The 15,631-nt window shown below is 36.6% G+C and overlaps 1 protein-coding gene across 3 annotated transcripts in view; it reads right to left on the bottom strand.

The window, feature by feature from the left end:
* Positions 1–420: 420 nt before the first annotated feature.
* Positions 421–15,631, bottom strand: part of Mios (meiosis regulator for oocyte development) — a 33,411-nt gene continuing 18,200 nt past the window's right edge. For all 3 annotated transcript variants that reach the window (XM_087901732.1, XM_087901734.1, XM_087901733.1), the window contains 7 exons: positions 14,715–14,884; positions 13,527–13,592; positions 12,300–12,458; positions 8,307–8,459; positions 6,465–6,669; positions 2,111–2,240; positions 421–841 (listed from right to left, as the gene is read on the bottom strand). In XM_087901732.1, coding sequence (XP_087757858.1) covers positions 745–841; positions 2,111–2,240; positions 6,465–6,669; positions 8,307–8,459; positions 12,300–12,458; positions 13,527–13,592; positions 14,715–14,884 — 980 coding nt within the window. In that variant the 3' untranslated portion in view covers positions 421–744. The remainder of the gene's footprint in view (positions 842–2,110; positions 2,241–6,464; positions 6,670–8,306; positions 8,460–12,299; positions 12,459–13,526; positions 13,593–14,714; positions 14,885–15,631) is intronic.

Genomic DNA, 15,631 nt, shown 5'->3' with positions numbered 1-15,631 from the left:
AACATCATGGAAAATGACAGATTCCAAAACTGAAAGACAGTAAGCCGGTCCCTACATAAGATCTTCCAAAGGCTTTGTATTCAGAGAACACTCCTGATGGTAAGGAGAGAAATCTCCAAAGACAAATCAGAACCCAGGAAAAGAAAAAAATAAAATGAAAAACTCTTTAGCATGTTTTCCTGAAATTTGACACATTTTTTTCTTTTGTAAAGAAAAAAGTGTGTGTGTTCACACACACGCATGCATGTACTTTTCTCAAACATATCAGCAGTGTGGGTGAGGTGCTAATTCTCAATGTAAAAACATATTTTATCTGAATGAAATCTAAACATAGATAAGCTTAAACTGTTATCTGAACCACTAAATTGACCATTTGACTTTAAATATGTACAGATTCTATCAAAAGATATCAAGTTCAGATTGAAGAGGCAGGCACAGGTATGTTTTTATTCTAAAACCTTCTATGTACATTCATATTTCTGACAAAACTCTAGAAAGGTCTTTCAAATGAACTTTAACCTACTGAACAGAACTTATAGTCATGCTCTGGTATTCTCTTCAGCAGCATCTGCCTCTAAGAAGCACATCAAAATCACTCAAACATCAAATTGCTGATCTGATAGAATGATTTATTTTCCCATTATAGGAGAGTCATGAGTGACTTGTTCTGAGGTATGTTTCTGAACTATGAAGGACATCGATTAAAAACTCCTCATTTGAAGGTTTCTCTTTAGGTGTAGCATTTCATGGCTGAACAGTCTCTGCTGGTACCAGATTCCCTGTTGTATCCAACTGCATACATTTACACGTGCATGCAGATACAGGACACTCTGCATGGTCCCTGAAAAAAGGTGAAGTAACAGTTAGTAATCCAAGCTTTACACACACAAATATATTTATATAATTAACTTCAAAATGCTACTGCATTAAACATATGAATTAAAACCCATGATAAAACACTGCATTAAGAGCTTCAAATTAGAAACAAGCACCAAGGTGAACTTTGAAGAAAATGTAACTGAAATGAACAGTTTTGGTTTCTACACCAACATACCAAAATAGTTATTAAGGGGATTGATGTAGGATTTCCTTCTGTATGTTGTGAATATGTGTCTCTCTCATATCCAAACAAAGATATGGAGAGAAAGAAGGCAGAGTTGGGGAGACAGCATGTAGCCGCCCAAGTAGTAACATACTAGGGCATCACCAGTAAGCCATGTCCATGTAATGATACACAAATTAGTAGAAATGGGTTAATTTACAAGTGAGAGCTAATCAGTAATATGCCTAAACCAATGGCCAAACAATTACAATTAATATTAAGCCTCTGAGTGGTTATCTGGTAAGCAGAAGAGGGGACTGGCGGGCAGAGATAAACCAGTTCAGTGAGACCAGGCGAGCTGGAGAAAAGTTTCCATCTCCGTGAGATAGGGACGTATTAAGAGTTAAGGTTAGCACAAATGAGACGGGCTCTTGTGCTATGTTAATGGCCAGCACAGGGCCACTAGCACTGCTCTAAGTCAGTAAGTTTATTTTGAGAATCTCCACTGTAGGAGCTATTTATGTGGAGCACACCCGGAAAGAAAGAACTAGTGGAGTAGATTTGTGTGTGTGTATGTGTGTGCGTGTGTGTATGTGTATAATTATATTCATACTTTAATTACATGAGAAATTGTAAGATATAAAAAAACTATAAGTATCCTATCCCCCAGTAGGGAAAAATGTTAAGCATTTAATCCATAAAAGGATTTCTTATATAAGTATAAAAAAAAACTGACGCAAGATCTCACTATGTAGCCGTAGCTAGTCAAGAATTTGCTATGTTCAAACTGACTCTGAATTCACCTGCTTCTGCCTCCCAAGTGCTGAGATTAAAGACAAGTACCACCACACACCTGGCATAAGTATTACTTTTACAGTTTAACATTATGTAAGATAATAATGGAACCATTGATACTACCTTTTTTAAGTCAAATCAACAAACACATTTTAAAAATTAATTATTGACTGAGATATAATACAATGATATCAAGACCCTAAACTACTGAAAAGATTATCTGCTCTATGTCCTGTAACTATAAGATTATCAAGGAAGTGAGGTGGTGTTTACCTGAACCAACTAAGCATATGTCCAGCATGCCCGCCATGCCGACAATTGTGACACCAGGTAAACCAATTGTTAAACTGAGCTAACTTTTTGTCCTTGCTCAAGTCCACTTTTTCATCTGATTTGGATCCACCTATGGGAAAAGAAATTGATCACCATTAGCCAAATCATAGCAGTTTAAGCTTCTTAAAGGGTAGCTATGTTAAAATATAAAACATATGCCACATTGAAATAGCAATTTTAATGTTAAGATCTAGTACTGAATAACAGTTTACATATACATGTAAATATATATATACTTACTCAACAGGCTGATTAAGAAACTCAGTATCACATGGTTGTCCTTGAAATCATAAACATACGGTTAACACTAAATGGAATCAGTGGGTATATTTATTTTTTTTCTGTGTGCGTGTGTGTTGTGTATTTAATTAGTACACAAAATAAAAAGCAATCATGAATTTGAGGCAGTTGGCATAACTATATCTTAATTAATATATCTTCTTAATATACAGGGTTGTTTCTGGTGGCACATGCTTCAAAACCCAGTACTTGAGAGGCAGAGGTAGGCTGATCTCTGAGTTTAAGACTAGCCTAGTCTACATAGTGAATTCCAGGATAGCCAAGGCTATATATATTGATACTCTTTCTCAAAAATGAAAAAAAGACTGATGTAGACCATGATTTAAGCAAGGTAAAGAAAGGGACTCTTGTAATTTCTATTTATCAGATTACATAACGTAAATATTTTCATCCATGTTCAGTAAAAAAAAAAAAATGAAAAGACATGTAAAATTTGTATATACATCTTTGCATATAGATTTTTAATGACCCTTCTGTAGTACTTAAATTTCTGGCATGCTGGACATCTCCAAGCTTTTCTACATACATTATTACTTTGATATGCCACTTTTCGTGTTCAAAAAAATGCTGATTCTATTAATTTCGGCTACATCAATGTTTTATTTTAAAACAAATAAAATGAAAATATTTTTAAATCCCACACAATTACAGATAAAAACAGAAAAATAGATTAAGTAAAAAATGTTACCTTTAATCAATTATTACCTTTTAAAACATGTTGTATAAATGAAAAATTTAACTATATCATTGCCAGTCACACTTGGAATAATCTTATGGCTAGGAATAGTTTCTTAAAATACCCATAATTTTCTGCTTGTGATATAAGTTAAAAGGATGTATAAAAGAGGTAGCTACACTGAAATTGTTCTAAAGGATTTACAAACAAATCAACAATGAGAAAAAGAAATACAGATTTTATAGAGATACTTAATCTTTATACACTTTATGCACTTTAGTGATTTTGCAATTTACTGTGTGTGCGTATTGCCTGCATATATGTCTGTGAACTAGGTGTGTGTGTGTGTGTGTGTGTGTGTGTGTGTGTGTGTGTGTGTGTGTAGTGTCTGAGGTGGTCAAAAGGGCACTGGACCAGGTGGTGGTGGCACACGCTTTTAGTCCTAGCACTTGAAAGGCAGAAGCAGGCAGATCTCTGTGAGTTCGAAGCCAGCCTGGTTTATAGAGCTACTTCCAGGACAGCCAGACAAAGAAACCAAAAGAGAGGGAACTAGGGTTGGATCCTTGGGACTGAAGTTACAGAAGGTTGTGAGCCATCATAAGGTAGCTTAGAATCAAACCAGGGTCCTCTAGAACAGCATCCCTGTGCTCTAAACTGCTGAGCCACCTCTCCAACTTCTTTATTTTTACCTTCTAACTTACAGAGGGGACAGTCTACAACAGGCTACTCTCTTGGACTTCTTCCCAAATAAATCTCTTTCTTAAAAGAGTTTTGGATGGCTGAGCAGTGGTAGAGCATGCCTTTAATCCCAGCACTTGGGAGGCATAGGCAGGTGGACCTCTGTGAATTCAAGGCCAGCCTGATTTACAAAGTGAGTTCCAGAAACCGTCTCAAAAAAAAAAAAAAAGGAGTTTTAGGTGAAGACCTTCTTTCACCTAAACAGAAGTTTTGCCGAGACATTCCCTTAGGGGGGAAGGGGCTGAGAAGAAAAGCAGAAGAAGCAGAGCAGAAGAAGAAATGGAAACTGCTAGGCCATTCCCTTAGGGAGAAGAGAGCAGAGCTCAGCTGTACCCACTCTCTCTCAAGAGAGGAGCAGGATTACTACATCCTGTGGAGAGACCATCTCCCACCGCACCCCAGCCTCATGCCTGACTTCCCAACATGTCAGGATACTGTTCCCTCCAGAGCTGCAACACTCAGTTACACTGAAAAACCAATCTCGAAAAAAAATAAACCTGCTGCGGGAGTACCTTCTGCTCCTTCAGCCAATAGCGCTGAAATACCAGCCCACTGGGGCGTGGTATATTTTTCTTTTAAAAAGAGCAGCAAGCCTCGCCTCGGCCTCTTGGTTCCGGCTCCTGCTCAGCGACTAGGCTCCTTTCCTGATGGTTTGTGTGTATGTAAGTTTTACCCCCCAAAATAAATATCCCCTTTAAAACATAACTGGTGTGGGATTGATTCGCCATTATAAACCAACAAAAAATCCTCTGGAATTGCAGATCTTTCTAAAGATTTTGGAATGACAGACACAGAATTTGTGGGTCACTCCTTACTCCTCAAAAGATATTATCCCTTCTTTCTTACTCTATATTAGTTCTACATGTTCTGTACATACTGTTCATCATGAGCTCTAAAAAGCTACTGGACTCACTCAGCTTAGTGCATCAGCCTTGTCATAATATGCAAATAAGTGAATAAACTTGTATTACATGCAGAACCAAATATAGGAGAAATTTCTGTAACAAATATTATGATGTAATAAACCATAATCAGCATTTATTATATTAATCTCTGCAAAAGCTTGAACTTATTTATGATTTAATATTTTTCAATTCTAGATTATTATCTTTATATATGTATATACATATATATATACATATTTCAAAACTAGAAAGAACCAAAAAGTTAATATGTAATAAAAAATGAAATGCACTATAGTGACAACAGAAGGCAAATATTCACTATAACTTCCTGAGACTTAGGCCCAAAGGCTGTACTAAACATAACTAATTTTACATATCTCGGTTTTCACAGATATATTTTATTTGTTTAATTTTTATTGTAGTAGATGCTCTAAATTGTTGCACTTTTGGTATAATCTAGGCTATATAAAAATTGATCAGCATAAAAACCCTTAATTCAAATTTAAACCAAACCCTAGGGGTGTGATTATGTACACCTCTAATACCAGTATTTTAAAAGTTGAGGCACAGGGTCATAAGTTCTAGGCCAGCCAGCCAGGGCATCATAGTGAGACACTGTCATAAATACTAAGATGTATATAGAAAAACATTATACATGAAGGAAAAAGGCACAATGGCCACTTCTTCATTACGCCAGTGTACCAAGTAGCCAAATACAACTTTTTATATGTTTAAGACAGGGTTTCTTTATGTAGGCAGCTCTGATGCCCTGGAGCTGTCTGTCTAGACTACACAGGATGTGAACTCACAAAGATCTGCCTGCCTGCCTGTTTCCTGAACGCTGTGATTAAAGGTGTCCTCCACCATGTCCAGCCCAAGCCAAAATGTTTTTGATGAAGACTTTTGACATTAGTATCATTTTCATGTTATATAACTGGAATTATATTCCATTATTTGCTGTTTTCAAAAAGCATCCCCATGTTTACTGTAAAGATTAAAAAATAATAGTAATAATAATAATTTTAATAATCATTAAAAAAACATACATTGGCCCCGGAATGGTGGCATATTTTTTAATGTAGTACTTAGGAGACACAAGCAGGCAGATCTCTCTCATTTCAAGGCCAGCATGGCCTACATAGTGAGAACCCCTCTCAACAAACAAACAACAACAAAACTCCACATCTACTTACTATATAACTGACAAAATAGCAGATGCAAGACTAAAACTGAGAACCAAAGGGTCCTGGTTTCTGGGCTAATAGTCCATGCATTAGAAGGGAGGGTGAAGGAAGAAGGAATGGGATAGGATTATGAGACTATCAAAAAGCATTTGTGAATAGCTGTGAGCACAGGTAATTTTAAACATCAAATCTGAAATACTGGTAAAAGCCATGACAATGGTATAATTATAAAAATCAGTCATATTTAAGCCTTAATCATCAATTTTAAATTGCCAGCATCTATGAGATTACTTGAGTCACCATAAACATAGATTTTTCACTTTTAATGTACAGACTTTATAAATTAAAGAGGTAATAAAAAAAAGTCAAGCCCATCAGTAAAGTGCCTTTTCTTAAAAATAATAATCATTAACATATATTTTATTAGCAACAATAATTCAATTATGTAGGAAAATGAGTTCAGACAAACATTTTGTGCAATTATGTCATACCAGGACAGCTAGAAACAGGCGTTCCCATATTAATGAGGCAAAGTGCACATCGAGGAAGGGGTTTTCGACATCCAGGGCAGCTTGTGACTTTGGATTTTGTTGGTGAGCCACTCACACCATACTGACTAAAGCCTCTGCCCTGGTGAGGCACTGAGGAGCAGCTGTAGGAGATTGATTTGCCACAAAAATTACAACTCACAAACACCTACAAAGCAAATGAAAAGAGCAATTTAGTGCAAACCAAAATGGATTTATAAAGTCTGATACTGAAAAAATGTTTTAAAATTTTATTTTACATTGCAAAATGATCCATCTGATTAGTACTCAGTTCATATCTCCATGTAGCAGTTACATTATTTGGTACTTACTGTCACCTTTACTTAATTACATTTTTGCTAATATCCCTGATACCTAATACTTGTGAAATACTAGGAACTTTAGACCTTAACATTTTATAATAATCGGGGACAATGAAATGCATACAAAATATCCCAATGTGATTTAATATTAAATGTGTCCAACAGAACACTTGGTTCCTAGCTAAAAACAGGCCTTGGTATAGGGCCTAACTGGAGAAAGTGGGTCATTTGGTGTGGCGCTTCAGGTTTCTTAGCCTGGCCTCACTTCCTGACTGTGGGCACACAGCGGCAGCTGCATCATGGTCCTGCTCCCAAGCCCCCCCCCTCCAACAGTTGTATTCCCTAGAACTGCTGTCCCATAAGCTGCTTCTTGTTAATTAGTTGCTCACAGCAACAAGCAAAGAAACTAAAGTACCAGCATGCAACCATTAAACCAAAAAGTCAGTGACCCTGACAGGCCTATGACCCAGCTAGTTGGATAGCTGATGCAGAGAATCACAAGTTCAAGGCCAGCCTGTGTAATTTAGTGAGAGTCTTGTCTTAAAAAGAAAATGAAAAGAAAGAGAGAGAGAGAAAGAAAGAAAGAAAGAAAGAAAGAAAGAAAGAAAGAAAGAAAGAAAGAAAGAAAGAGGAAAAGAGGGAGGGAGGGAGGGAGGGAGGGAGGGAGGGAGGGAGGGAAGGAAGGAAGGAAAGAAGGGGGCTCTGCAGATATAGCTCAGTATAAGACCAACTACTAAGTACATACAAGGTCCCAGGTTCCATATTTCAAAGACAAAAAACAAAACAAAACAAAACCATTCTCCACCACCACCTTCTGTAAGACGAAAAGGAACTAAGGCTCCTGCAGTAGGACATTAAAAGTTCACAACAGAGCTGGTGAGATGGTAAAAATAACCGTTAGAAGGTGCTTGCTAGGTTTTATGAAAGCCCTAGAGCTCTTCCAGATTAGTAACATATGGCACAATACTATCTTACTAAAATACCTACTTCAGCTGCCAGAATAATTTTCAACTTCCTTTAAAAATAAAATAGCACCATCCAGTGCTCAGGGTGAAGATAACCAAATATTTAACATCTGAAGTAATAGTATGATATCAGATCACATACCTTGTGATAATAGATCTCATATTAAAAATGTCATGTATAGACATATGTTTATACTTATTCTATTTTTTAAAATCCTATTCTACTCTATATAAATACATAAAAACAATATGCACATGGGATTACTAACACGTGAGTCTGACAGAATTTGGCAGACACTAAATTTCAGACAGTCCCAGCAATTAGACTTTCCTAAGGTCATCTGGGCCTACTGTCCTTTGTTTTACCTCAAAGTTTAGCTGTACAAGATAATTGTTAGGAAATTAAAAAACTAAAATAAAACAGGAAAAAAGTTTTGAAATAGACAAAGACATTAAGAGAAACTCAATATAAATAAAAGAATGTTAACATTTGATTATCTGTAGAATACGCTACTTACCTGTGCTAACGGCTTGGAACTGGGATCCAATTTACTCCTATGTATATCAAATTCAGCTCGTTTATGCCAAAACCTCCAAGCATCTAATAAGTTTCTGTAATTCTCAATCCAATATTGAACCCTTTCATCTTTAAGAACATCTAAAGGTGAACCCTAAAAAGAAAACATAAATTTCAAATGTCCTAGTTTAAATCAGACGATTCGGGGTACAACATGAATAACTCAGGAGAGATGGCCTTTTCCCCGAAACTGGCTCCTAATGAGGAAAGCCTCAGTAATCTACCTTACACTAGACTTCACTAGTGATGCAAACATGCACCTATATAACATACTTGACTAGGAAGTACCTTTGTAGTTTAAGGAGCAGGTGGCAGTCAATGGTGATAAGAAAACCCTTTATCTTAACTATTAAAATTTATGGATCCAAAAACTCTGCTTATAATATATCCAAATTACACACCAAAACTACTTAACAACATTTAAACTAACACTGAGCCTGGTCCTTTAGATCTAATAATGAAATGGTGCTTTTACATAAGCTAAATATCAAATGCACATAAGCATTAGTGAGAAGCAAGAATTGGCTTTCCTAAGTTTAAAGTTCTTCCCATTCAGAACATCAATTTCTGACCAGTAAGAATATCTCTAAAACAAGTATGAGTATTAGAGTTGGCAGAAGAAAGCTGTAATGTAGTACGTAGCACATTCAAAGAAAAATATAGTGAAATTTTGTTTATGTTTTAACATATAAAGCTTGCCTGAAGATCAGAGTGCAGGGCTAAGCCATTAGAGGCCAGGAAGTGATGGATCACACCTTTAATCCCAGGATTTGGGAGACAAAGGCAAAGAGATCTCTGTTAGTTCAAGGCTACCCTGGGATACACAAGATTGAATCTGTCTAACAGAGAAACAGAGCTCACACAAAGGTAATCCCAGCACTTGGGATACCATGCCTTTAATCCCAGCACTAGGGAGGTGGAGACAAGAGTGACATGGCTGGGTGGAGAGAGGAACATAAGGCGGGAAAAGAAAGGAGCTCACTGTAGTCTGAGGTTTGGTGAAGACAGTCTGAGGACAGGATCACCCCTTCAGTCTGTGCTCTGGTAGAGGTAAAAGGTCTCTCTAGTGGCTGCCACACTGCTTCTTGATCCTTCAGCTTTCACCTCCTAACACCTGACCCCAGGTTTTTATTAAGAACAATTAGAATTTGTGCTACAGAAAAATACTCAAGGAAAAACACTTATTAAAGACTAATGAAAACCAATCCTTTTAACTAGTGAGTAAATACGGAATGTAAACTAAAGTAAAGTTTATTTTTAAAAATACTCATGGAGGATAGCACTGAAAGTGAAGAAGGAAGCTCCTGTCCCTCCCAAAGCCAAAGTCAAAGCGAAGGCCTTGAAAGCAAAGAAGACAATACTAAAAGGCATCCACAGCCACAAGAAGATCTGCACATCACCCACCTTCTTGCAGCCCAGGATCCTGTGTGGCCCCTGTTGCAGCCCAAAAACCCTCAAAAGAGCATGCCTAAGACAAACAAGCGTGACCACTATATGCCATCATCTAATTACCCCGACCACTGAGTCAGCCATGAAGAAGACAGAGGACAACAACACATAAGTGTTCATGTGGATGTCAAGGCCAACAAGCATCAGATCAAACAGGCAGTGAAGTAACTGACACTGATGTGGCCAAAGTCAACGCCCTCAGAAGGCCTATGTTTAGCTGGCTCCTGACTATGATGCTCTGAATGTTGCCAACAAAACTGGGTTCATCTAAACTGAGTCCAGCTAGATAATTCTAAACATGTACCTTTTCACCATAAATAAAATATATAAATATATATACTTGGAGATAGGAAGAAAAAATTTCCTGACAAATTTAATGGCCAAGGGCAGTGACAGAACACATAAACAAACCAACGTTAATTGTCCAACTGAAGCTGGGTGTGGAAGCATACCACACCTTTAAACCCACTTCACAGAGATAGACATAGGAGGATCCCAGCTTTGACCTACCAAATGAATTCCAGGCCAGCAAGACCTACACAATGAGAATCTGTCTCAAAACAAAAAGAGAAAAGAAAAAAAAAATTGTCCAATTGAAGAAGAGGAGATAAATAATAAAAAGGAAGTAGAAAATGAACAGAAACCCCAGGCTCTAAACACTAGAACTTTACTATATGCATAGCAAGGCAAAAAAAAAAGGAGAATAAGAAACGCAGAAGAGATAAAGAATCAGAAATAATATACCTAAACATCCCAAATCTGATGAAAAATGTTAACTGATAATCAATACACATAATACAAAGAATATAAGTAGGCTCATCAGTCTCATTTTCTTTTTGTTCTGAAAAATCAAAGAGAAAGAGGACTTCTTGAAAGAAATCCATGGAAACATGAAACAACACATACAGGAAAGCAAGGGGAACTGCTAATTTCTCATCAGAATCAGAGGAGGCCAGATGGAAAGCGTTTCTTTAAAGTGCTGCAAGAAGAACCAAGATGAACTGAACGCTTCTGTTAAATGTAAACTGAGGCCATCACCTCTATTGATAGAGAAAAAACAAGGTGAGGAAACAAGATTAAACTCAGATCCACAGGAGGAACAGACACTACGAACAGTAATAAATAAGCAAATAAAAGGTCTGTAATTCCTTTCTTATAATTTATAGAACAGACAAATTACTATCTAAAGCAAAAACAACCCTGTAAGTTGAAGCTTATAATATACATAGAAAATATGTGATCAGTGGACAAAGGAAAAATTGCATAAATGAAATTACACTGTCATAATACTTATAAAATGAAAAGTTTAAGAAAAACCCAGTGCTAGATGTGAGGTAGGAAAGAAAGGATGCTATGACATGTCAGTTGTGAAATGCAGCATGAGCTCAGGATACATTGAGACCCAAAGCACCAGGTTTAACAATAAGACAGTGAGAAGGGAATAGGTAAAAGCCAATAGGAGACATAAGGGGAAAGACATTGGAACACAATAAGGAAGGAAAAACCAAAGGAACAAAAGGAAAGAGAACAAATGAAATGAAACCAGCATGACGGCAGAGTTAATCTTGGCCACAGAAGAAACATCTCAACAAACGAGCGGCAGTTACCAGACTAGACTTTTTAAAGGTCACATTGCGTACCTACTGTTTGAATTTTAACATTTTACAATTGTGCTATCACCTACCCATCTGTACTCTGTGGTCATATATTAGTAGTTCATTAAAAGATTAAAAAAAATAAAAAATAAATCTCATTCCAGTGGGATAAGTTGAACGACAGAATACCTGTTCTCACGTGGGTGGTGGCTTGATATTTTATATAAGCTGACTCTGCATTTTGAACCCACATTTGGCAAGCTCACAGAAGAGCATAGAGAAGGGAAGCAGTAAGCACATTTTGATTTGTTTACCAAGGTAAAGCAGGCTAAAAGAGAGAGGTGCTCCTGCCACAAAAGGTTAAGACTGCTGGAGGGTTACTGGACATGGTAGAGACACAGAATTCATGTTTCCCACAAAAGTAAAGTAGAAAGCAACTTTTTCCTGGAATCTGGTTTAACCACTAGACTGTTAAAGCAATGAAAAAAATGTTGATAAACTAGTTATTCAAACTACCTTGTTGTTAATAAAAAGGGCACTGAGTATAAGAGCTAAAGCATAACTTCTCTTCTGCTTGTCAGATGAAAGGAAACCACAGTTCTGAATAGCAGAGGGAGTCCTTTATGGAAGACGGGTTGGACTCTGACCTGAGGCTCTGCTTCCATCTGAGCGTTATATGAACTCAGATGTAGTCAAGACCGGGATTTCTCAGACTGAAAGAAAGACCTGGATAAGCTGATGAGATTAAGATCATTAGAGACAACACAAGTCCTCAAGAGAACTAAAACCCCAAAGCGAAGAAAAAAGCTTGTGTGCTTCACCTGAGATACACAACATGGAGAATATGGCTTGGCATTTTGTTTTCAAGAGCAGTGTCAGATTGCACTAACCTGTAACATGCAGTAGCTTGCTGTTTGGACATCTCCAGTTCTATCCACGTAGCTCTCCATCAAGTCCACTCCATCTTTAGTGAGGCCTGTAAGCAAGATTCCTTCCAAATTGCCAGCCTCTTTCATCTCATTGGTCAGCTTTTCAATGTATTTATTTAACTGAAAAATTCAAAGTTACTTTTTTAATACAATCTGTTTCACTACACATTTGATTTAGAACAATTTTATTCTTGATGAAAAAGATTCTAAGACAGAAATTCTTACAAATCTAGATATGCACTAGGAAGTCTATATCTATTTCAAGTTCCATTACAATTTTCACAATCACTTTATCTTTTTGTGCGATGTGCGGAAGGAAGGGCATGTGTGGAGGCCAGAGATTGACATCAGATGTCTTTCTCAATAGCTTTCCATATTGAATTTAATATAGGGCTCTCACTGAAGCTGGAGTTTGCTGATTTGGTGGGATGACAGTGCAGTAAGCCCCAGGGACCCTCCTGTCTCTGCCACCCAACCCTGGGATTGTAAGATAACACCCAGGTATTTCCACAGGTTCTAGGGAATTCAACTCAGTTCCTTGAGCTATGCTATCTCTGCAGTGCCCACACTCATCTTCAAAACTGACATCTCCTATGCTTATAGACGGCTAACTCTAAGAGAAGTGTCACCTTTTCAGCAAAACCTTACCTCTCACGGTACTATGTAACAGAATCGTAGAATTGAAATCACACGTTGAAAGTCATCAATAAAAACTATTTCCTTTACATGGTCTAATTTCATCCTATTCTAAACTCCAGCCACCATTCCTCCTCATTTCCCTAACTTCTGTCATTATAACAGTACTGCTAGTCATTGGTGTGAGCTGGTATATGTGTTGCTTTTATTGCTTAATGAATAAAGCTGTTTCAGCCAGTGGTTTGGCAGAATAGAATTTGGCAGAATAAGTGTTTAGGTACTGAAATGATTTGCATACAGCATTACTAAAACCTGAGTTTAAAATTTCTATCTGCTAAGTCTTCTAAAGGAAAAATTAAACTAAAACATCAAGTCAACATTCTAAAACAAATTTAGTTATTACGTGCATATTTATAAGTTCAATGTAATAATTACCTTTTTAGATTTTATGTATAAGTTTTCAGGCATATAATTACATGTAAAGATTAGTTTGTTAAAATAATTCATAATAAACATTAATTACCTCAAATATAGAACTGAATTGGTTCTCACCTGAGCATCACCAAGGAATTTACAAGCAAATGCCACTCTGTCACGTACTGCAACTTTGTTTTCATACTGAAAAAACAAACAATTGTACGCACCATAACTTTTCAGTTTTTACAGGGACTAAATATGCACCTAATATGTAAGTTTATTTTCATATGTATTAGAAAATATGTGTGTATTTTCATATATGTTCAGATATTGGAAGAGTCACCAATTGCCAAAGAAGACTTTTCTGATTAAATTAAATACATTATTAAAATAGCTGGGATGCATGAACTTCCTCATCAGTTCTCCCTTTTGGTGGAAGAGAAGGGATTTTACTACAGGTAACAAATGGAAATACACAATGCAATGTTTAAACAGTGAGCAATTGGTTCATTTCTTTGTCTAGGCTCTAGCACTTGCTTAAGTATCCTGTCAGCTCAAAGACAAGACTTTAAAATCTCCTGTTTAGCAAATGTAGTAATAACAGTCATAAATAAACATTTCTTGATATTAATTTGAAGGTCAGACAGGTTCACTAGAAATTTATTAAAACAATGAACAAAATAAACTGGACACTGTCAAAATGAACACTATACTTAAATTTTCAGTACAATAGCTCAATAAGACACACGTTTTTATAAACCTTACAGACTGAAAATTATGAAGCAATGCATATTTTATAAGAAATGCTCTAATGGGAAACAGAGGAACACATTTGAGTAGAGAAAGTTCTTTACATTGCTAGAAAGAAGACAGACAGTACAAAGGAAAGAGGTTTTGATGTGAAGCTTGTTACTCAACAACCAAAATGAGTAAGGAAACCTCACTTCATGACAAGGAAGAAATCACGTGGTTACACAAGCGACTAAAATAACTGAAATACTAAATTAAATCAAGTGTTTTATAAGTAGTGTGACTATATAACTCATCTAAAATGACCAACATTAATTTAGATGGACACCTTCGCCAAAACTGACTGACTGATCACAGTTATCAATACACATACGAGTACACACAAACATAGTCATTCTATTTAAACAGCAAATACATGTATACGTTTATAGCTGTACATTTCTAGAGCTCAGTTCTTCAGTATAGGATGAAATAAATAATTTTGGTTCTGTAGATAAAGTCTGTATTATCAAAACTACAAAAAGCAAACCAGTTATAACTCAAAGGACGATCTGGGGAATGAAAACAGCTTACCAAAACTCCATCATAAGCGCCTGCTTCGCTGGTCAGAAATGCAAACATGACACAGAGATAGGGGTTGTTGAGCTGCAATCGTAGTGTGCTGCACATCTCTCTCCAAAGAGAGTTCTTCTCATCCGTATACCCTGATAAAGCCATTGCTACCACATTGAGATTCAGATCTCCTGTAGGTTAAAAATGTGCAGCTAATCAAAGCAATCAGAAACTAATAACCTCTTTCCCCACAGATGTTAAATCTCGACACAGTAATCAGATGGTGAATTTTATCCTAAAAGAAGCCCACTTAAATAAGAAAAAAATTAAGACTGTTAGATTTGGTAGAGTACAAAGAAAAAAATCCATTCTTAAAAAACAATTCATGACAGATTCAACACAATGCCTATCAAAATCCCACCAAAATTCTTCAAAGACCTTGAAAGAACGATACTCAGCTTCATACGGAAAAGCAAAAAACCCAGGATAGCCAAAAATACTTCTGTACAATAAAAGAACTTCTGTAGGCATCACAATCCCTGACTTAAAACTCTACTACAGAGCTACAGTACTGAAAACAGCCTGGTATTGGCATAAGAACAGACAGGAGGACCAATGGAACTGAATAGAAGACCCAGATATCAATATATACATCTTTGAACACATGATTTTTGACAAGGAAGCAAAAAAAAAATCAAATGAAAAAGAGAAATCATATTTAACAAATGATGCTGGCATAACTGGATATCAACACGTAGAAGAATGAAAATAGACCAATATCTATCACCATGCACAAAACTCAAGTCCAAATGGATCAAAGACCTCAACATAAAGCCAACCACACTGAACCTTATAGAAGAGAAAGTGGGAAGTACACTTGAATGCATTGGCACAGGAAACCACTTCCTAAATATAACCCCAGCAGCACAGACACTTAG

The sequence above is a fragment of the Myodes glareolus genome, chromosome 25 (genome assembly GCF_982192425.1).
Source record: "Myodes glareolus chromosome 25, mMyoGla1.1, whole genome shotgun sequence".
Classification (NCBI taxonomy): Eukaryota; Metazoa; Chordata; class Mammalia; order Rodentia; family Cricetidae; genus Myodes; species Myodes glareolus.
This window is presented reverse-complemented; position numbering and strand designations above follow the sequence as displayed.